We start from the raw sequence: 24,156 nt of genomic DNA on the forward strand, positions 1-24,156 counted from the left end.
AACGACATACGCCGCTTTGAAAGTGACGCCGATACAATTTTTGATCGCACGAAAGCGCCAATAATGGGTCTGCGGGATACGCAAAATCTCGCATTGAAAACTTAAATACGCGAGTTTGGAATTTGTTTATGAAATTTAAATATTTTTATAATGTAATATAAATTTTACAACATAATAAAAATTTGCAATAAGGTTATTTTAGCGGCAAATAAATGGAAATAAATAAATAAATAAATAAATGTAGCGCAATTTGAAGTAATCTAACAAACTATGTGATTCGTTTGTCTTGCATGACATATTTGTGACAGGATCGTTAGAGCTCATGTTTTTTCGCATGGGATAAAATCTTGTCCAAAATCATCTAGTCAATTCATTATCTTTGGTGGCAGATCCAAATCAAACGAGTGTTTTTAGTTTGCTTAGAATGTATATACGATAGTGTATCCTTTTGGTTAAGATTTTAAAATGAATCGTCTAAAACATATTCGTGGTATAAATGTTTCTCGTCATATTCCATCCAGTAAGTTTCTTCTAAATAATCTATTCATATACAAATTTTTCTGAAATTTCTCGCTGGATATTCTTTCTCTCATGTATATCCATATTCTAAAAATCTTATTACCGTAAATATTAAACATATATTATATTATTTTAAAAATAATCATACAATTTTATTTTATTGCTTTATTAATTTAAGATTTTTCTCAAAGGTTCTCTCTCTGTGTGTGCGTGTGCGCGCGTGTGTGCGTGTACTATAATAAAATATATAATAGATTAATTAAATTTATTTAAATAAAAGTGTATATATACATATATATTTTTTATTATATGTTGCTGATATTATGCTTGAATTAATGAAAATTGATTAATTAATTATTTTTATTATTGCGTAGATGCTGGCTTGCCATCGCATTATGGACAGCATACTGATATTTATTTCAAAAATCGCCAGTTCAAGTCTCAAGTACAAGGATCAGACCGATTATACGTAGCAAATAAAAATTATAATGTTGACATTAAATATTCGAAACAGTTTCGCTCGGACGATCTGCGTTTTATTTCTAAAGGAAACAAAACAATTTGCAAACAACGCAGTAGAACCAAGTCTAGCGTGACTTCATTGAAAAAGAAATTATCGATGGATAAGAAGTTGCCATTAGAAAATATAGTAAGAACAATGTGCCATTATTCTACGTGCCAAAATGTCAAATTTAATAGCAGCGGATTTAATAAACGACATAAATCTCAAATCGTTGCGATAATAAACGATGCGAAGAACGTTAATCATCATAGCAGTTTTGTCGCATCCATTGAAAAATATCCTCGATCGTATGCAGAGATGATAGCCGATTACAGCGAGGCCCTATATAAAGTATCCACCGTAGGTGTACGAAATGATAGTCTTTATTTCGACAATACAATACTTAAGAGTCCATTGAGTACTTTCTCGACACCACCTTCGGTTAAGAAAATTGCAAACGTTACTGAATATAATGGAGTTCCAATTGAAGGGCAAAAAAATTATTCATCCCTTCCCGCTGAAGCTATTAAGTCGTTCGATCGATGCGTTCAGCGTGATAACAAAAACACGAATGCCAAAACGATAAATAAAGTTACCAATCAAGACCGCATTATTGCTAACGATTCGAAGAACGACGATCATTCTTACGCGAAATTAGTCGCCGATTGCAGTAAGTCTATGCATAACATTTCTCTTGCAAATATTTCAAACGGTGGTTTAGTGCTAAGTAGAAATGTATTGGCAAGAAAATCTCTTCAATCCTTTGTCACTCCGAGGAAAGCCAATAGCACGAATACGCAAGAGACGCTACGAAAAACATCGCTTACCGTCGCTACGATACCGCTCGAGAAGAATGTCAAAGAACAGCTGATCGTTCCAAAGAAACATAATTGGTTAAACGAAATAGAAAGCGTCACGAGGGACTTGAGAAGTGTCATCGAGAGAAGAACCGCAAGGACCGTTAACATCTCCAAGTTGAAGGAAAGTGACATACCACGATTCGTAGATACATCTGATAATTCGCTGCACAAGGTTCACAAACTCACGAAGCTCATCAAAGCTCACAAGCAAAAGGAGAAGGATACAGCGATTAGAAAACTGGACCATCGATCGGACAAGACTGATAAAATGAAAAAATGTAATAATGATTTCGCGCTGCGGAAGCATAATTATTATTCGCAATTGAGTGATAAGACCTCAGATCTGCCGCAACATTTCAGCAACGTAACGAGTTCATCTGCGAGGAAGAGTTCAACGCACGTACAAACTAGCGGTACTACCAGTGTATTAAAGCAACCGCAGGTCAAATTACGCATGGTGCCTTCTGAAAAAGAATCCGTTGTGTCCATTAACGTGGATTCAGTCTCGAACGGATTATTTGATTCTTCGAATCCTGCCTCCAAGCAGCTCTCTGTCGTTGTGCAATCTGATCGAAAGGAAGATCCACAGTCGACGGAAAATCAATGGAACGTTTCAACGAGGCGAGGTGCGAAAAGTGCGCCGCAGCGCAACGATTTCGGTCCGATGCGTATTTCGATTAGCGAGGACTCCGCCCCAGTCAAACAAATTGAGTTTTCAATCAACGGCAAACCGGTTTCGGAGCTCAAGAGTATCACTGCGAGAACGGAGAGGCTAGATGTGGTGAGCTCGATGGACAAAATCGAGATCAGGATACCGTTCGCCAAGGACGATGCGAATGCGCCAAGCAAGATCGGAGAAACTGATTTATCGAAGGAAACTGATTCGAGCACAGGTCAGATATTAAACGTGCAGATATCTGCCAATTTTCAGGACCAATCTATAAAGGGTAGTGCTGAGAAGCCGCGGGAAACAAAGCGATATCAATACGACGATAAAGATACGACACCAGAATCATCATCACCGATTTCTAAGAGTTACTATTCGTTTAACGAGTCCGGGAGAGCTCGCGAGGATACTTTTAGCAGCGATAACATGCAACAGTATGGATTTTCTGATCGAATAGACGTCAAATCTGACAACATGGCTGAGAAAAATATTAACGAGCATAAAGCTTCGGGCGATGTTGAGCTCAATATCCAACGTAAAACAGCGAAAAATCTTTCAACCGATGAAACGATGACAGATGTCTCATTAATCGAAGAAAGAAATAAGCCTGAAATTAAAAATTTGAATGCCAAGAAAGTAATGAATACTATACGATCTCTGACGAATAAGTATGATAAAAATGAATCTTCTGGCCATCGGGTTCCTTCAAAAACGATCCCTTGGTGGTCCTCTTCAGATTCTTTTAATAAGATAAAAAAGAAAGAAGAGCATCCCAAACCGCTTCTAACGAAGAAAATACAATCGATAAATGACGCAACTATTACTATAAATAAGTCAAGCGATTTGACTTCGCATTCAAAATCTGTAGAGCAATATGTAGAATCTAAGCCAATTCCTTATTATTCCTTTAGATTAAAACCGAATAAAGAAAATTCTTATATGAAAAGTGACTTAAAAATTAAAGATAATCAAATGTCAGCTGTACAAGAAGATAAAAATATTTTTGGGATTATACAAACAAAACCAATTGCATTATCTACATCTGGTGCAACGAATATAAGCGAGCATGATGTAAGAGAGAAAGCATCTGTGTTGCAAAAAAAGACATTAAATAGTGCACAGGATTTATCACTAAAAAGAAATCGAGAGAAGACAGATAATTATTCTTTAAAGCAGACAAAGTCAATCGACGACGTACTCGGTACAAAATCAAAAATAGAAAATATTCCGGATGCTCTAAAAATGATTGAAAAAAGTAAAGGCACATCGCGAGAACCGACAGTGAAAATAAATAGCCGAGTAGGAGAAATTCAAAGTCCACCAGCGGGCACAATAAAAGTCTCGGTACCAAATACATCTGTGACAGAAATAAGAGAGCAGATTGCTAAGACAGTGCCAATAAAGCAAACGAAATTGGATGAGGCAAAGAAATTAGAAATAAGGATGAATATTTTGAAAGAAAAGGAAAATCTATTGGTAAAAAACGTTGCGACATCAGATGTGAAACTAGAAAATAAGAATGATATTAAGAATATACAGCAGATTTATCAAAATGATGTTATGACTACAAATACTTCGAATTCAAAAGATCCGTTGAAATCAACGCAAACATTAAGAAAACAGAAAAAACTGACAGAAGATACCATCGTTTTTCAAGATAATCTTAATGAGAAGAAAAAGTCATTATTGGAATATGGCAAAGACAAACCTGGCTCTTCGTCAAGTATCAAAATTACTTCAGGAACGATCAAGTCAGAAAAATTAGGGATGTCAATAAAAATGCCATCAGAAGAAACAAAGCAAAATAGACCAAAGAATTTATCAAATATAAAAAATACTTCAGAGACTATCCAAGAAATTGAAAAATCAAGAAACCCGACAATACCGACGTTAGAGAGTAATTCACCTCAAGAATCTTCGGATAAAAAAATGATAAATCAAAAGAAATCGCCGTTGGAGATCATAAATGAAATACAAACGAAATACAACATAAATACAAATAAAATAGCTAATATAGATAAACAATCACAAACAAAATCAAATTCAAAATTAATAATTTCTAAACTAGAAGATCGTGCAGCAAATAAAAATTTGATGGAGAAAAATGCGAGAAAGACGCCGGATAAATTTGTCAAAAAGATGGATAAAAAGGATGATGCGGAAAATAAAATAGCCAGGATCGTAACGCAAAATCCCAAGAGCAACGATTCATTATCGAAGAGTTGCGAAAAAAATCATCTGGATAAATCAAAGTCGGGCAAGGATAAAAGAAATCTTTCAGAAGCAGCTGGTTCTCTTTTGAGAAAGCCAAATGGTTCGATCGGTTTTAAGTCAGCTGATTCAAAGACGAAATCCATAGTAATGTCAAACGATAATTGCACATATGAGAGAAAATCCATCTTAATGGAACCATTGTATCCGAACTACAATAGGAGGGACGATACTATATCGAATTCGCAATCAGCCATGTTTAAGGTTCCGCGAAATTTGCACAACAATATGTTAGAACATCGTGCGCCAAGGATAATCGGAAGTGCTGGATCGTGGATTAACGTAGACAGACCAGAGAAAAGCATGCTATATTCCGCTTGGTTGCAACGATCCAGAAGCGATATTAACAAGAATGAGAAATTATTTTAATCGTATATCGTATTAAGAAATTTTGCGGAAAGATTTATTAAATTGCATCGGTATATTTAAATTATGCTAAATTATTCATGTGTGTTTGAATAGCATCAGTTAGTGATATATGTCATATTGCTAACTCTTAAGAAATTTTAACGAATAATATCCCTCGTACACAAAATTGTCAAACATAATAAATAATTTTGCCAAAGGGACACGCGTATGCATTACGTTATCTAATGTCGTCTAATCAAACTCTTCGATCGCACTAGGAACGAGCGCGAGATTTGATTGGATGCAGTTTGCGCAAAGATAATTACTTCTCGAATAGCTTTGCGTTTCGCCGGCTGGTTTCGAGAAAGCAGCGGATTGGGTAATTAAAATTCTCATTAAAGCCGTTGGCGGCATCTTGAAACGCATCGTGGACAATAGATTCGCAACGAGGCCGCGGGCCGTAAGAGTAGGGTCGCGTCGAGGGGGCAGATGACGAGAGGAAGCACGAATATATATGGACCAACCGACCATGAACAAGGGAGGAACATGCATCAATTTCTTATTTATGATCGAAAATATCGATGCTCTTCTCGCCAATTGTACCGATCTTGTTACTGTCGATCATAAAAATCGCTCTTCTGCGATGTGCTAAGAATTTGATATCCACGACCCGTAAAAATATTTTTGTTTATTTATGTTAAAATATATATGACACGAATGTTAAGTGAATTTTACATTTCAGAAATTATCATAAAATTTCTTCATAATTTTCTAGCACTCACAAACATTTCATTTATATCTAATATATTATTTTTTAATTATATATTTAATTATTTATTATTTAAAAAATATATCATTTAAATAGCATTTATCATATATTATTTGATATTATTATTAGCATATAAATATTATTTAATATATAATGCTTCTTTCTTGTAGCTCTAATATTCATTATGGAACAGAAGCTATATAATAACTATATATTCTATAATATTTTAATCTTTTAACTTGCGTAAAAAATTATTGCTTTAAAATATTAAATTCAAATACGACCGTAATAAAATCTACTAAAATAGAGACAAAATCATTTTATCGCAATAAAATAAATCGATCTTCTACATAATAAATAGGTAAAAGCATTAATCTGAAAGTTTCCATTTTAAAGCGAACCATCGTTTTTTCTCAGCATTCTAGTAAATGATCGAAGCGACGCACGAACTCGATCCTTCGAGTGGTGTTATCGGTACGGCACGATACCCGTCATTATGTCAATTCGCGACGGGCACCAATTTGGAGCCTCCGACATGAGGGCCTTGGGCTCGTCGAAGATTGTGCTCCATCGTCGAAGGGCGCCGCGGTTCGTGCCACGTCCCGTCAAGGAGAAACCTATCATTACACATGCGTTTACCGCGCACATAGACCCATTCTGGCAGCTCGCCAGTCATTCGAAGTAATGTATCCGGACAGTCAGGGTCAAGCAAAGCTTCATCGACAATTATACGTCAAATATATTTTGTCCGCGTGGTCGTATCGCGCTTAGTCGCGCTTCGCGTTGCTGCCACTCGTCAGTAATCTTATCAAGCTTCAATGACCTCATTATACTGACATAGAACAGTGTTAACTATAATTAACAGTTTTTCGTTTCTTTTATTATCATAATTAGAATTATAGTTTGATAGGAATAGTATTCTATTCTTCTATTCGTTTGTCAGAATATCCTCGATGAAAAAAATAAAAAAAAGGCTAGTAGAAAATATTATCACGCTATACTCGGGAGTTCTAATTGACGATAAGGCCGTTAATTATCGAAAGCGACCAGCAGCATCCTTGATATAGCCAGGAATGCAGATGATTTTTTTTTTTTTTTTTTCCCCCCCCGTTACTCAGCATTCATCTCGAGATCTCGACAGCCTCTCTTGCCGCTCTTGGCTTTCCTCCGCGCGGCAACGAAAGTTGATCTGACCCCACGAGAGTCCGGTTCGACCCTACCCTCCCCCTCTTTCTCCACCGCTACCCTCCCGTGCCCTAACGGCTACGTCGGATCCCGGTTTGATTTATCACGGCGTTGCCGGCAACCTCTTATAAATGTTCAAGAACAACTCTACTGCTACGTCCATCGCTCATCTTGGCGGAACGCAAGAGATTCCGAGGAATCCCGCTGACTTTTCCTAAGCGTCCTTGAACTAACGTCAGGTAAAAATGCCGAAGATTCTCCATTCCTTTGCGATAATATCGAGAAAAACTTTGATTCAAAAATTATTTCAAGTACGGTCTTCTAACACTAACTATAATTTGCGGAAGATTATATAGTAAAATGTGAATTATTTTTATAAATAAATAAATAAATATATATTGTATATATATATATATATATATATATATATATAATATATACAATTTATTTAGATAATATGAAGTATAAAAGTATTATAAATTACAAGTTGTACAATATTACAAATTATTATAAAATTATTATGTTTAAGTTACAATATGTTTAAGACAATGGGATTCATATCCGAATACATTTCATTAAAACGTATCTCATGAATATTTGCATATTCAGTTATTTTTGCAGAAACGAAAAAACGTTTGATAAGGTATCCTTAATACATACGATTTAACTTTCACTTTGTATTTCGATTTTTCTTTCCTATAATGGATTCTATAAATGGCAATCCCATTATGTTTTCTTGCGATCGGTAAAAAAAATTAGTTGTTTCATATATAAAATGCTTTTATTTCATTCGTATCGGCGTGCTGAATATGGTACGAGAAGGCTATGCTGCACTGTAATCGTAAAAGAATCCAAGTTATTATTATTGAATACTTGGATATGCTTGTATTTTTAATCAGATGCTCGTTACGAATGGTTACTTAATTCTATTCTTTTGTTTGAAAGAATCTGTATAAAAACGTCAACATACATAATGTGTTATTTTTCAAAATTAGATTGAAAATTGAATCTAATTATCAAGGCTAAACAATTATTAAGTAAATTTCAATAAAAGATTATTAAAAGGAAAATTATAAAGCAATTTTGCAAAGAGTATATTCAATGAAAAATATTATTAAATATCATAGGATAAGAAGATTCTTCTAACAGAATTGACGACACATGCTGGTTTTTATGGTGCATGTGCACGCGAGCTGCATTAAATCCGGGCTGCAAGGACGACGGGGCCTCTACCGCCTACTTTAGACGCTTCCAATTGTCCCTTGTTTGTTTTAATTATACAATGCGTGCTATATCAATCTTCTTCTTGGCATACCACGTGATACTGCATCATACACATTTTTTGATACCGTAACTTCGACGAGCAATATTAATTATCTTCAAGGTAAATTGCGTACGGCGAAACTTTTTCAATTACGCTCATCGTCAAGAATTCATTTGCAACAGATGATTAAATTTATCATAATGCATTATTTATAAACGACCTTCGAGTAAAGGCTCTTTCGCTCTTTAATTTCTATTTCTTTCTGCAATTCCGTATTAATAATAATTGAGAATTTTTTTATCAGTATCTGGTGTAGTTTAAATCTGTAATCTGTAATCAAGTTTTGCTTTATTGAATTGCTGTTATTCTTTACTAAGAAAGCAATTATAGCTGAGTTAGCTGAACATAAAATAGCATACCAGACGATCGATTACATGTACAATATATTTTATACGCGCAAAGATTATAATTTTAGCAAGATTTCTTCGCAAGCCGGAGAGAGTGTCCAATTTTCTTCATTTTTAATTTTTTCACCATTTTTTACTTTCCTCAATATAATGCTTTCTTTTTTTTATTCGTGTACAGAAATTACGTTTTTTCATACGTTGAGAAAGTTTATGATTTTATTTTTATTGATTTACGGTATCTATCTAATTGCCTCAAAATTTTTTAGGAAAGATAGAGGAAAAAATTAAAGAAAAAGAAATAAATACATAAAGAAAGATTAAAAAATGAAATTTATAGACGATGCAATTTGTTACGTACGGCATAAAAAAATAAATAAAATATACGCTAAAAATATGTATTTTATATGAAAAGATATTGCCAAGTTAGGTTTAATGGGACTTTTAATTCTAGTGTTATTTTCTGCTGCTCTATTTTTATGCTTTTTGTGATTCTTAAAATATCGTAAATATCTCCACGTGTGGCTTGACAGGATCGAGCGCTTCTCAATCCCTTAACGACAGAGAGGAAAGTGCTCGGGAGAGAGACATCGAGAAGAGTCAGAAGAAGCCATATACAGATAAAGTCGCGAAATCGAGTCCGAGCAAGCTAATCCGCTTACGGCGACGTCGCTGGCGAAGAAGCGAGGAATGCACATTCGCGACGAAATCGCAGCAGATTAGAGTCTTAAGTCGCAAAGTTATAGAAACGTCAAGATACGAGCGACACGTGTCTCTCGCGAGCGAGCGTGCTTAAATTAGTTTAATAGGGTTGAACGATACAACGCGCCGCGATGAATAGCATGGCAATATTAAGGAGAATTTGTTGCGCATCGATTGGATTTTACAAGAGGCGTGTGATTTCATTTTTACTCAATAGCTAATTTTGCAATTCGTTGTTTGTGGTTTACAACCTTCGTTATAAGCGGATTAAATGGAGTACGAGCTAAAAAAATATCGGTCATCATTCGGTGGATCATTCTTCCCGTTATCGTAAATCGATTCGTTTTCTCAAGCTATAATACTGCATAATAAACTTTTTTCTTTCTTTTTTTTTTTTTTTTTGTATTAATTTGATATGAGAAAAATATATTTTTTAGTTATACAATTAGGAAAAGTCTTGATTTATAAAAAAATTTCTAAATTTGCTTCGAGAATCTATTAAAATTAAGATTTTATCTATTTCCCTTTATTGTTTTATTTATTTTGAAGATTAATATTCAGATTTTGTATTATCAAGAGCAATTTTATACAACATGAAACCAAGATTTTCAATCATTCGAAGAAAAAAAAATATTTTCGTTAATATAATTTTCAACAATTATTTTCAATATTAATGATACGATTTCGATGATTGATGAAATGATATGTGTAAAAAAAAATATATCCCTTTCTTTACTCATTTAAATATCTAGAAGGATACATTAGTCGAGTATATGCTTGATGTACTCTATAATAGGCATATATGTATTTACGACTCTAATTAAGTGCGCATTATTGATACGTCGCTCCGTTATAAATCGATTACTTTATTGCGATCAGCTTTGGAATGCACGCCTTTCTCGCTTCTGGATAACGACAACAGCTTTCAGAACGGCTCTTTCAGACAGATTCTTGAGAGGAAGAGCGATGAATGCGGCAAAAAAAATAAAAGGAGAGAGAGAGAGAGAGAGAGAGAGAGATAGACAGAGAGTAACGTTGCTTTTCTTCCTCTTTTCCCCTTTAATGAGATATCGCCGATATTAGCGTAATTCGCCCGGTTCTTCGCGAGATAATGAAGTAATTGCTTTGTGAATCCCGACTTGTCTTATCCTACCGGTCGTTTACGGGTCGTCCTGCAGCCTGTTGAGCGCAAACTTGAAACCTAAGGTTTTATCGCCATTCTCGGGAAATGGTTTACACTCGGCAGAGGCGATAAAGTGCGCTTTATCCCGATGTATCGCAATGCGTTTGCGAGTTAATGAGATACATTAATTCCTAATGCGAGTATTTTCCAGTAATATCTTCCTTATCTATTATGGGTGATTGCATAAGTTCGTGCCCGATTTAAATATAAACTTCAATAGATTATATTTTAGAGATAACACTTTTATTAATCAATTATATAGTCTCCATTCTTTTCTACAATGGTTTTCCAACCATCTATAAGCTTGTCGATTCCTTTTTTGAAGAAAGACACATGCCACGAATCGACCATTGTCACGTTGACGACGAATTCCTCACATTATCACACGTTTGTAAACAGAAGAATTAGATAGTTTTCGATGAAAATTTTATCGATTTATTTTGGGGGTTTAAAGCAGATGTAGTTGTTTGAATAACTGCTCCTCTCAAAAATTTAGACAGAAATTATGGAAATTTAATTTAATTTAATTTAATTTAATTTAATTAATTTTGAAAGAAATCCTCTAGTACAGACAGTTAATAAGAATAGACATCAGATTATAATAAATCAGGCGAAGAAGATAACAACAAAATATCACAACTTAAATATAATTACATATTAAATAAGATAATAGCATTTAAATATGATATTAAAATTATGTCATATAGAAAGAAACTAACTCACATTACTTACTAGACCGCAAAGTAACATTAATTTTGATTTATATTTATAATGCAACGTTATTTGCATATATCAAAGGATTAAAAATATTTATCGCTAAATATATGATACGACGTTAAATAGACAGGAATACGATCTTCGATGTTGCAGAATCTCTCGGTTAAAAGTCTTGATCTCCTAAAACTTTGTCGAAATGACGATAAACGGAACTGTTAACATTATTAAACTTCTCGCGCTTTATATTACTTTCTTTTAATCAAATCACACGTTCTCACGAATGCTGCCGCTTATCTAGGATTATATCGTGCCGCGCGGCTCCTTGGGTTAACAGGTGCAATAATTATAATTGACTCTCTCGCCTTATGGCTATCGGTCGCCACCTCTTTCTTATCCCCCTTTCTCCCTGTCGATCGACCGAGCGCGTTTTTCCGCATCGGATATAATCGAATCGCCATTAAAGTTCCAGTCGGCGAGGCGCGGATCGTTTCGTTCGCCGTGACGTATCTGTAATGAGAATCGAAATCTTTGTATCTCGCTTTTTCCTCTCTCTCTTTCTCCTTCCTTCACGTGCGCGGGCGCACGTGACTTACGATCAATAGTATAGCTACGGATTTATGAGTTATATCGTTCGCCGACACTCTTTTAATTTCTTCTTTTCCTCTTTCTTTTCGTATACAGATATATTTTGGTCATCGAACGGATTCAAAACGAAAAATGAGAAAATAATTATTGACTAGAGAAGAAAATTTAAAAAAGTTAATTTACAAAATTAACCATTAGAAAATATAAAGCAGAAACGAAATTTGTATTTATTTCTTTAAAGATTTTAAAGAAAAGGCTTTAATCCTTTAATTTTTGAAAGCTGTATATTTAAGAAGAATTAGCCTTGACTTTTATGAGCCTGCTTAAAAATATTACTATAAACAAAGTACAATATAAACTAAATTGCTGTGGTTTATAATTATTCTATTTTTGAAACAATAGTACTATCTCTCCTGTACTATTCCTTACTTCTTAAAATATTAATTTTCTTTAAAAGATGACAAAAATATCTCTGAAAATTTCATATTTAGAAATTGCACAGCTATAGGCAACTTTTTCCCCGAAAAAAAATAAAAATAAATAAATAAATAAAACACAATGTTATTTTTAGTCCTATAACTTCTGTGCGGTAGAGGAAAGCAATTAAGAATATATAAAATAAACAGCGATAAAATTCTAATCACATCAGAGAGATATATCTGCGAATGTTGCAAACATTGGCATGTTGGTTGCTTCATTACAATCAAGGCATTCAAGGTGAATCGCTTCGAGATTCGCGTGAGAACACGCTGCTAATAACGATCTCTCGATTCAATATTCCTAATCGTCCGTTTAATATATCATTCGGCCGACTGAGTCACCGCGAGCGAAAGGCAAAACGATGTCAGCTACCATTCTAGATTCTGAAATAATGCTATCCGAGAGTCATCATAAAGCTCGATTGCCAAATAAGATTAAGTTCCGATTGCCCGACTCTTTTCTCTACATTTCCATTCGGATTATACTTGCTTAATTAACTATAATCATTGAGTCTCTATTATTCTGGAAATTATAGCTTTAGTTCTATATATATTGTATTTTAATTAGAATTAAGAATTACATTAAGTTATAGAGTTTCTCTATCTGCTTCCTCGTCATAATCTTAACGATCCATAACATAGTAATTTGATTCTGTGCGAATTTCGTTTTGAAATTATATCTTTAATTTTCTATTTATAATGTAATCGGGACAATTTAGAGATTAATTACTAGTTCTTAACAAGCTGTCATATTTTTAATCAATTATGCTTAAGTGCTATAAATAAATATACAAAGTGACGATAATTTTATCAAAATATTAATGAAAATAATTAAATCGAATATTTTTGCTATAATCGGTCTCTACCGCAAGAGGCTCGCGGAAGCCTTACGAAGGGAAAAGATACAGAAACATCTGGATAACTTTTCAAATCTTATTCAATCAGATCTTCGCGAATACGGAATTGGCAAGTAAACAGCTGCCCGTGCGTGCCGGTCAACGAAATGCAATTTATTCGATTTAGGAATTACTCCCCGCGAACATACGGTTCGTCTGACGTATGGAACACCCAGGAGCGGTTGCTGAGAGAGAACGAGATGGCGAGAGGTGAGCGGGGAGCGAGGGGAGCGCGCGCGAGACAGTGCCCCGAGAGCTCGTTATGCGGCCGATGGGAATGCGACGTTGCAGCCTCGCGGCGGTGGGACCACCCTGTTCGAAACCGGCACGGGGGGAGGAATCGAGGGACAATGTCTCACTTGAATTTACTATCGGCCCCCGTATTCCTCGTAGCCGTTTGGTCTTTCTTGCGACGACGACTCTCGCCGTAGGTCCGCCGGTACCATCGGATCAATGCGAAGAGCCCATTCGCGGACGGTCGGTCTCTCGAAGGATTCGGCAGGACATACGCTAGGATGAAGGAACAGTCGCGTTCTCCCCCTACCCGACACGAAGGCACCTCATTGCAGATTAATGAGTAATTTGAGAAAATATATCATACGAAAATTGGCAAACTTTGAGAGAAATTATTAAATATATTATATTGATAATAATAACATTGAAATTATGCAATAATTAAAAAAAAAATGGATTATTTTATACATATATTAAGATATTTAATATTTTTAAAAATTAAAAAGTTGAATCAAGAGAGAGAGAGAGAGAGAGAGAGAAAGAGAAAGAGTTCTAAAAAAGTCATTTTTAAAAATAGTCAAACGAATGCGCATACGAATATTACATAAGTGAAGCCGTCATCTGATTTACACCAACGCATTTTTCAACATCCGACAATCACATCAAGTCGGGGTTCTTGACCACTAGGTCGACATCCGTTCGGCGAGGTCGTTCTTAATAGATAATGACGATAATAATAATGAGAACGGCGATAGCGGTCGCAATTACGCGACGCGCTTTTCTCCGTTCTTTCGCTCCATCTAAGTCGAGTCAGCTGACTACGCAGTCGATGATGTCACCGTTGCAGCGTATTCTCCGTCCTCGCGAAGAAGCTACACCCACTTGAAAGGCCAACTACTGCTCGTGGCACCAACTACGACGTCACGAAAACAGAATTCCTCCCTCGCGATATGTTTCTCTTTCTCTCTCTCTCTCTCTCTCTCGCATCCAAACTCTTTATATCTCTTTTATCAAAAATATATTTTGAATAACAGTTAGAAATGATTTTTTTTTTCTAATTACGATTGTATAATAGTTTTTTTTATTTAATCTGACTTTTTAGTTGTAAACTATATATATTTTCTTTTCTCTCTCTCTCTCTCTCTCTTAGAATATAGCTACAAATTGTTTTCTTCTTTGTGCGTTCACTCCTACTTTTATTTTAAATATTACGAAACCTTTCTATGAGTAATATCAAAAATTAATCATTTAATATTATTTTAATTTTTTACTATATTTTTATGCTCGATAATCGTTTCTGAAATTATTTACTTTTACTTTTTCTACGCTATATTGTTAGTTAAATTTGTCCGTAAATTAAACAATCAAATATTTTAATATATAATCTTCAATTTAATTTTTTATATGTAAAGTGTGCCACAGAAACTTATGTCCTGGGACGTGAAGTAAATTTAATTTTCTTCTCTGCCCATTTCTCTCTCTCTCTCTCTCTCTCTCTGCCTCTCTGTCTCATCCTCTCACACTTCGACTCTCACCCACACGTTAAACGGTCGTGAGCCTTTCGCGCCGAGCGAGAGCTTATTAGAACACACGAATAGAATCTTTCGAGTAGCGCGCCTCCATAAACGGCAGGATTCGCCCACGTCTCGACAGCGTCCCGAAAGGTATACCTGTCGCTTTTAAGCGCACCTTTTTCCGATCATTAACGAGCTCCCTATATCCGCGACGCACCGCAAGGTAAAGGAAAAGTCTCTTTGTTCATGGGATCTAGACGGCTGCGCTCCTCCCAGCGTATCAATTAAACGCAATTGTTCCCGTGACGTAGCTATATACGTGCTATATTCACGGTGACATTGATGAGGATGAGATTCGTATAATCATTTATAAAACACAACCCGTGTTTCAAAAGTCGCTTAATATTGTTTCGCTTAGAAATTTAAAATCAATATATATGTATGTTTTCTACATACTATTCGTTATCTCAAATTTATTAATAGTCAGAGACCTATGTGCTTTTAAAATAATCTGTGAATTAATATTACAATCTTGTACAAAAAAAAAAAAAAAATGATAAGAGTAATTGTGCTATTATGATAATCTAACTCTAACCGATCAAATTATGGAAAAAATTTAGACAATCTTCTATTCAACTATCACTCTTTTATATAATTAATCGAATTATATTATATCCACTATATTATATATAATTGGTTCGAAATTAACTTACTTAAAATCTTTGTTTCTAGTCAGAAAAAAAATTAAAGAAGTGTAAAACTAAGAAGAATAAAAAAACAATAATTTAAAATTCAGCAAGTTGTGATAAGATCGATGAAAAAAGACGCGGGAATGTCGGAAATATTCTACAGGTATCTCGTATCGCGTATTTTCGAGATGACATCCCTTTCTTCGATAACGTAGCAGTCCCTTTTCTTCTGACGTACAACCCGTCGCCGAGTATTTGCCGCGATCCGCCGAAATATCGGGGTGTCTAGCGTATAATAAGACAAGGCAGAACGTTGCTCCGGACACCTCGGACACATGTCAGCACCATCGCAGCCTAGTGTATACCGTAGTAGTCCCGCCACTCGTCAATTAGACGCGATATCCTTTCCGTGACGAAAAACCTGGCTGGGCTAGTACGTCGAATCGGGAAGACGAGGGGTTTCGAAAGAATGACATTAACATACCGAGCGACGTGGGGCGGCGGAAAAGAGGAAGGAAGGAGAGGAGCGGAGAAGGAAGAGAGAGAGAGAGAGAAGGGTGCAGACTGACACGCCGAAATGGTACAAGCAAGCGGCAAAAAATCGGCGATTCCTAAGCGTCGTCCAGTTTTCAAGAAATCGGCGAATTCCACGCACTTCCCCAGGATCGATCAGACTTCGCGCCTGCCGAAACGATCGAGCTCGGATAATTAAGACCACTTGGTTCTGCCAGTTTAATTAAGCGCTGATCTTTTAGGGACGTTGCTGATATAGAAGGTTTGGCCTTCTATGTTAATGATTTTCTGTTGTAATTATGTAATTCCAAGAAAAAATCGACGCATCGCGAGATGATTGATAAAAATAATGTGGAAAAAATAATTACACTTAAATTACATAATATTATATTAATAAAATTCAATAGAAATTTATGTACAACACGATTATCGTCGCATAAATTCTGCATAAGTTGCAAAAAATTTTTATTTGCGCGCGATCCCATTAAAAAGCTGAGATGCATTCCAAGATAATCGATAGACCGCTTCTATAATTTTCAACCCTCCGAATGCTCGCTAATCGCAAGCAGCCGATCGATACGGTCGAGTGCAGAAGTACCCGTTACTTCCGGTGCGAGCGAGCCGACGACCTTCGCTCTCACCGACAAGCGTCTCCAAGTTGGGAAGATGAAACCTGGACAATGAGATCCAGCGCGGTCCGGGAGACAGACCGGCCGAGGGTGAAAAGCCTCCTCCGGGCGTAGCTCAATTATGTAAGGCGCCGCGAGGGCTTCCCCGTACAATGCCCGTACGATGGTCGGTGGGGGGTGGGGGGGGGATCTTCGTGTTAAGGTGTCGTGGGATACATCGCGGAACACCGTATACACAGGGTGGGCGTCAAGGACTCTCGGTACGGGACAGGATAGACGACGGTTCGGTGTGACTGCCATATCTGGACACCGTGTAGACGGCGGCGACACGCTCGATGCTAACCGGAGCTCGTAACTCGTGCCGGACTTGTATGTGCGTAACACGTATGGGAGTGTCTCGAACGCACACTGACACACGTGCTCGTCCAGAGTTGTCGTCTCGTCTATACGCAGATCTGCTACCGTATCAGAATATCAGTGAAGAACAACATATAAAATAAGCATAAACACGATTTGGCAACCGTTCGTTAAACTTTTTTTACAGACTGTTCTTATTGAAAAGTAGAAAAAAAAAATATCTGGTGAACGGCTAGAATTAATTAAAACAGTTGAAGTTTTATGAAGACAAGAATGCGGCAGTTAATAAAATCAATTTAAAAACGCATGTATTTTTCGGAGAAATTAATTAGAATAATATTATAAAAGATACAGTATTGACACATGTATGTATGTTTTAAAAAATTATTCGCGAAAAGATTTTAAGTAACATGTTTCTTAATTGTTGCTTAATTGCATGACTCATCAACTTTATCCAGCAATGATTTATCTCTTCTTCTGTCACATGTCAAATCGCCAACTTAACATTAACTATCGAAAGTAGTTTCTTCATAAAATTATTCTGTAAAGATACAGATAATTATGCACGCTAATGCTCTCATAAGGATATTTACCGGTCATTGAGCAAAGCACACGTGCTCTCATTGGCCATCTATAATTTATCGTTAGTCTGCGCACGTCTTAAAGGAACTTACTCTCGGTCCGGTAGCGCGTGCTAATGTTTCGCGGTATCGCGCCGATCAATCGTCGAGCTTTTCAGCATCTAGATGCAAACTGGTTTCGCAGGAACGTATTTACGTTAATGGGGCACTTGTGTGCCAAATCTGTAACGCGAAATGATACGAATAAGGGAATGCTATTAGCGGTGACGGAAAAGAATGAAACCAGACGTGTCTCTTCCCTGTCAAACCTATTCGTTTTCTTCTTTTTACAAAATGAATTTATAAACCGTCTCTTTTAGCGTTTAACTTTACGTTCACTCGCACCTATTAGCCTATCGAGATGAAGCGATCGTCGCGATAATGATCGTTAAACCGTGTAATTATTATCCACGAGTCAAACGAACGATGACGCAAACTATGTAATGTTAAGTAATATCCTGGCTAATGTATTCCCTGTTATCGATGATCGTAATGAACGTCGCCATTAATAACGCTCGAGATCATTGATCGATAACTAGTAATTTGCATCTCGTGTTCATCGAAAGTGTGACAACGGAGTCGAGCATCGAGTAACGTTCTTTTCCGCTGATAAAAAAAAAGGCTTGTTTCTCTTTTAGCCTTACCTTATTCGTACGTACGAACCGTACGGAATCTGACACGTGGGCCTGAAGCTTGCGATGCGGTTGTAAAAAGCATTCGGTGTATAATCGACGTAATTGTGGACCGATCGTGAATAATTCTAGGTGGGTATATCTATCTACCCGCCGGCCAGTTTGCCTTTCATTTCGCGCGGCCCACGTAATATGCGTACGATATATGCGCGCGATTGCAGAAGAAGAGCGAAGGATCCGAGAACATCGACAGGTGCATAAGAAAGAAAAATCAATCCCTCGGCGAAAAGATGATTGGCCATAAGGAAGCGTCGCGAAACCGCATGCTTATGTATCCTTAAAACGCACAGTGTTATCAAGAACGCGTTACAAGGTTGTTGCCGGATACCAAACTTGGGGAACTGAAACGCTCATTCGGAATGCAGATTTCTTTGATCGAAAGGAAACGCTAACTTTCTGTAAATTATGCTTTTTGTCACGAACGTCAGTTTGAGTACTTTACGTTTTATGGAATTTTGTGCTATCCATTTAATATTTTCTCATAGAAATGAGATAATAATACATTTCTCCGATTTTCTTATGATAAATTGCTTTTTGTCAATTAGTAAGTAAGTTTTATAAAAGAAGAAAGACTTTTTATAAAATATTATAGAAAAAAAAGACAGATATCGCGATCTTCGCATTTATATTGATTTTGTTCTCGCTTTATCTCTTGATTATTGCATTCAATTTTTTTAAGTTTCTATCAAATTTGTGATTAGTAAGAATATTCAAATATTCGCTGGAGATATTCGGAAGTAGATGAAAGAGTTTCGATAATTCTACAGTAATTCAAACTTTTAGAAAACTGGCGAAGTAGCTGACTTTAAGAACAGCCGTGTAGTAATCTGTGAATTCCTTTCTCTTTTTATCTTTGTTACGTGCAATGTATCTACAATATTAACATCCGCGTGTCAATCGATACGCTCGACAGGAGAAGATCAATCGTTTCCCACATTCTCATCAATCGTCGAATAAATGAGAAAACGTTGCGGGTAGTAAATGAAACATCGACAAAGTGTTTCTTTGTCCCATTCGTGGAAAAAAAAAAGATACGTTCGCAGAAAAGTACGCGGTCATAAGATTCCTTCGTAGTCGATCGCTCTCGAGTACCTGAGCTACGCGTCTGCCGCAATCTACCCAAGGTGGAATACGCGAAGGATACTCGTATACACGTTTCAGCGAAGGTTGAATTCTAGCCGTTGCGAGCCCTCGTAATCTTTAGCCCCCGAGGTCAGCACGAGTTCGTCCGTACGACCGGAGATTCCTCGCAGATAGAGAAGCTCCGGCTGAGAAACCCGTGTTAGTACGTACCGGGTACATGATGCTAACTCGTATTGGTAGATAGGTAGAACCTACCTACCGATCCGGCTCTTCTTCCAGGGCCCCCTGCGTATTATGCGGCCAAAGTCGTGCCCCGGCTAAGACAAAGGGATGCCATGCTGAGATAGCAACGGTAACGACGACGACTGTGAGAGGTGAGAGAGCAATTTTCAAAAGCGAATAAAGTTAGCGATAAATTTTATCTAATTGTTTGATGTGCGTTTAATTGTCTGGTTTAATAAAAAAAAAAAAAAAAAAGAGTTTAATAGAAATGATTGTGAGTTAGATTTTACATCATAAATGATACATTTTAAAGGGATTAAAAAGAATTTTAACTTTTATGAATAGTATCAAAAGCATTAACGATATATTTAATATTATGATTAACCTAATTAAAATAACATCGAGCAAAATGCTTAATCTTAAACGTTAAATTACTTATTTTTGTTAAATACATAATGCTTATTTTAAAAATAAAATCTGAAAAAGATCTACTACGATTGATAAAAATGCATTTATTTAGGTAAGTATGTAATGAAAAGGCACATAGCTGGAAATAAAATACAATAAGAAATACGATTTATTTCTTGGTTATCACGTTATATATATATGTTTGTAAATGGACTTTTAAATATTTAGTAGATCTATATTGTGTGTGTGTAAATGTATGTATGCTGATATTAAACATTGCTGTTGATAAAATATTGAAAATATTTTTGACAACATCTATCCACTTATATTTCAAAAAGGTTCATTGTTCATCTCGATACGAATTTCTTTCTCATCAATCGTAACATGCGTTAGCCACGACTTGCAAATTGAAAGGATGCTGCTTGAGGCGTGCAGGACAGAAATGACAGAGACCTCTGCCATAAACAAAAAGAGGATCTCTTTTTCTGCCTCTTTTTCTTTCTGTATCTCAAACTAATTTACAGTAAATAATTTATAGTTATTAAATATCTTCGCAAATGTAAAATTCGGTCAATGATTTTCTTGTGCATACAGGACAAGTAATTAAATATTAAACCGTAAATATAAATTCCGTAAGCAACGTTCTTGATAATAGATAATAATGTTGCTTAACGATCTATATCATATTTAATTTTATCGTATATAAACATAGTAATAAAATCATTTCTAATTGTGTCTTGTTGAACGTTCCTTGGTAAGCTGATACACATAACATAATTAATTCAAGGAATTAAAAAATTTAATGTTCCAAAGAACATATAATCTCTAAACTTCTTCTTTGTTAAAAAATCATGTTTATTACGAATATATTCGTTTAAAATACCCTATATACGTACGTGGTAAATAATAGAATTAATCTTAGATAATGTCCTTTATCCCACTTTTTCTCTAAATTGACAAAAAAGATTTACTCGATAGAAAGAAATCTGAACTCTATAGTTGAATAATTTTTTATGTATATGTCCAAAGCACATCCTAAATTTTGTCTCAAATTTGTACATGTTATAGTATTAATTTATCGCAACCGGAGCATCGTGAAATAATAGAAGAAAATTTTATACGATGCAAAGATTATTTCTCTTTGATCTCACAGGAATCGTAACTTTATCTGATTCGAAAGAATCACACCACACATGTAATCATTGAATAATTCTTTTGAAGATCCCGCATTCTCTCATTTAAAACGCTATCAATACATCGCTATGCGCCGCCAATAGCCGATGCATATCTTTCTCTAACGAGAAAGAGCAGCGTTCGAAGCAACATCAATAATTTACTAAATTCGCAATCGCGATCTTGAGATAAAGCAAAAGGGTAAAACGGCGATCGAGTGTAAATCTCGAGGGGCGAGAGAAGATGAAGAGGCCGCGAAACAGCCGCGAGATACCCGTGACGCAATCACGGATCTATGATCTTCGCTCGCGCTCGCGGGAAATCTCGACCTCCTGACGATCTCGTTCGAAGTCCTTGCAGGATCTCGTCTTGCGTTCTACAATACATCGAGTTGAATAAAGCGCTATAACGGCCGGCTTCGCGATGACTTTAGCATCGCTTTAACCTCATTCCAAGTGAAGTGACGTCAGTTCTCTCGCCTTTCCCTCGGTTCTCTCGATCCTCCAGCATCTTCCGAGATGTGCAGACAACCACCTATCGACTATTATAGACGAACGATTATGCGCGCCGGTCATTATACCGTGTCGAACCGCGTCGAAGATAACGGATAATCACGATAACTGACGATGATAATGATCGACGCACAAATCTCGGACTTGTCATCCGTTGTTTATTCTAACGATAGGCAAAATGTATTACTCACGTAGCTACAAATTGCGCCTGATTTCTGTAATTATCTCTAGCGACGAAAAGAGGAAGAAAAGAAGAGAAAAGAAGATAAAAGAGAAAATACGCACGCGTTAATAATTGGGCGCTATATTGTCCGGAGCAATAATTCGACCAATTGCCAAGAAGAGAAACGTATGTTTATCGCGTCGATTGCAGCTTACATTTTGTAATAGCGCATCTAATCGTAGCAAATTCACATTGGCAATCATACGATGCCGCAATAAATACTAACACTATACATAGTAAGTATCATATTAACAGGATTCGATATAAAACTTTTGCAATCCGGCAATCGTGATATCCGTTGCTGTTGGTCAACTTCTTCTCTGATCAACTCTCTCTTTCTAAATTATAATAGTTCAATTGTAATATATATAAAAAAAAAAATAAAAAATAAAAAAAAATAAAAAACAGATAAGAAAGAAAAATTTTATATTATATTATAATTACTATATTTATCGAATAAAAAAGTCAATTAACATAAAATAAGATAAGTTCTATCGACCAGAGATATTATAAGGTGAGGATAAAGGGTTATCGCGTAAAAAAATCTTTTCCATCCGAGATTTGCTGTCTCTTCGAGATTATCTAAAATCGGAGACACACAATCATCCAAATAAATTACAGCGAACGTGCGAGCGCGACGCACAATGGATCGTGGATATCGATTAAATCTACGGATGGAAAAACGGCGATGGAAAAATGGTGTTTCTGTTTCGCGTCCTTGGCGTAAAAAAGCGCAGTATCGTTCCGTACAGCAGCGCATACTGGTGAGGGAGGTGCATCGAGATTATAATTATCATCAAACGCCGTCTCGAAATTTTTACAAACGAAGCGGTTATGAATCATGCGATTCTCTCGCGCGTTCTCTCCCTCCTTTATCGGAGGCCGCGGTTGAATAGTTCAACGTCTTACACTATGCTGCAAGTTCTCGCCGTGCTACGAGCCATCCATTATAGGCAGATGATTATCGATATTGGCTAACACTACGCCGTCGCAAGCCTTTCACAAGCGGGTATTCTTCGCGCGCTTTTCCCTGCCTTTCCTAAAACGAGCACGAGAAGCGAGCGCTTTGTCCGACGAGATACGCGCGCGACATTTGTAAATGATTTATATCGGAAAGAACACCGCGACTAATTGCGTTATTAGCAACAGCTGCGAACACAGATCCGTAACTCTCGGCGAAGAAATTCGTTGGTTGACGCTTTTAAGAAACTGTATATTATTATCGTGTGCATAATGTGTGCAATCTGTATATAAAACCACGTTGCTTCAAATTAAAGAACTTGTTGTGTGTTTTAAAACGAAAAATTCTTATTTTTATTATCTCATTTACATAATCTGAACCCTGATTTATAAACCTTATTCTACGCATAATTCCTTAATATACGATATCGATGAGAAATATCTATTACGTAAGCTGCAAGATCTATGTTTACGGAGAGAGAGATAAAGTTTTAGTGCTGATACTTTAATATTATATAAAAGTCGTCTTATTATATTATTATATAAAAATATATGTAAAAAGAAATTCTTTTTTAAGAAAGATATTTTGTAACTACGAGAATTTCTTTATACATTTTAACAATACATAACATTTAAAGGAAGCGTAGTAATCATTGTAAAAGGAATGCCGAGTCGTATCGAGAATGTGTGCGTAATATGCGCATTATCTGTGATTGTCCGCATGTATCCTTTTCCTACGTATGCGTGTTGTCTTCTTCGAGCTGCATCGTAGCAGGTGAGATCGAACAGAGAAACACGAGGGTCTGGCGCCAATACCTTTTAACCGACAATAAGATGGGTTATAAAGGTCTATGCGGACCCTTGGGGAGAGCTCATGAGGAAGAATTCAGGGTCGACCGTGCGCAAGGACATTCAGGGATGCTCCAAAAGCCACGCTTTCGACTTTGTAAAATGTATCTATAGCTTCGGATATCTG

General features: G+C 36.2%; 2 protein-coding genes across 6 annotated transcripts in view; one reads left to right on the forward strand and one right to left on the reverse strand.

The window, feature by feature from the left end:
- Positions 1-24,156, reverse strand: part of Egfr (epidermal growth factor receptor) — a 155,394-nt gene that overhangs the window by 33,166 nt on the left and 98,072 nt on the right. The window lies entirely within an intron of this gene.
- On the forward strand, positions 466-5,188 carry LOC138941593 (uncharacterized protein PF3D7_1120000). Its single transcript, XM_070311423.1, has 2 exons — positions 466-520; positions 894-5,188. The coding sequence occupies exons 1-2, from the start codon at positions 466-468 to the stop codon at positions 5,186-5,188; spliced, it is 4,350 nt and encodes a 1,449-aa protein (XP_070167524.1).

This window comes from Polyergus mexicanus, unplaced genomic scaffold, assembly GCF_030449975.1.
Source record: "Polyergus mexicanus isolate NDT 795.1 unplaced genomic scaffold, iyPolMexi1.0 SCAF_19, whole genome shotgun sequence".
In the NCBI taxonomy this organism is placed as follows: domain Eukaryota; kingdom Metazoa; phylum Arthropoda; class Insecta; order Hymenoptera; family Formicidae; genus Polyergus; species Polyergus mexicanus.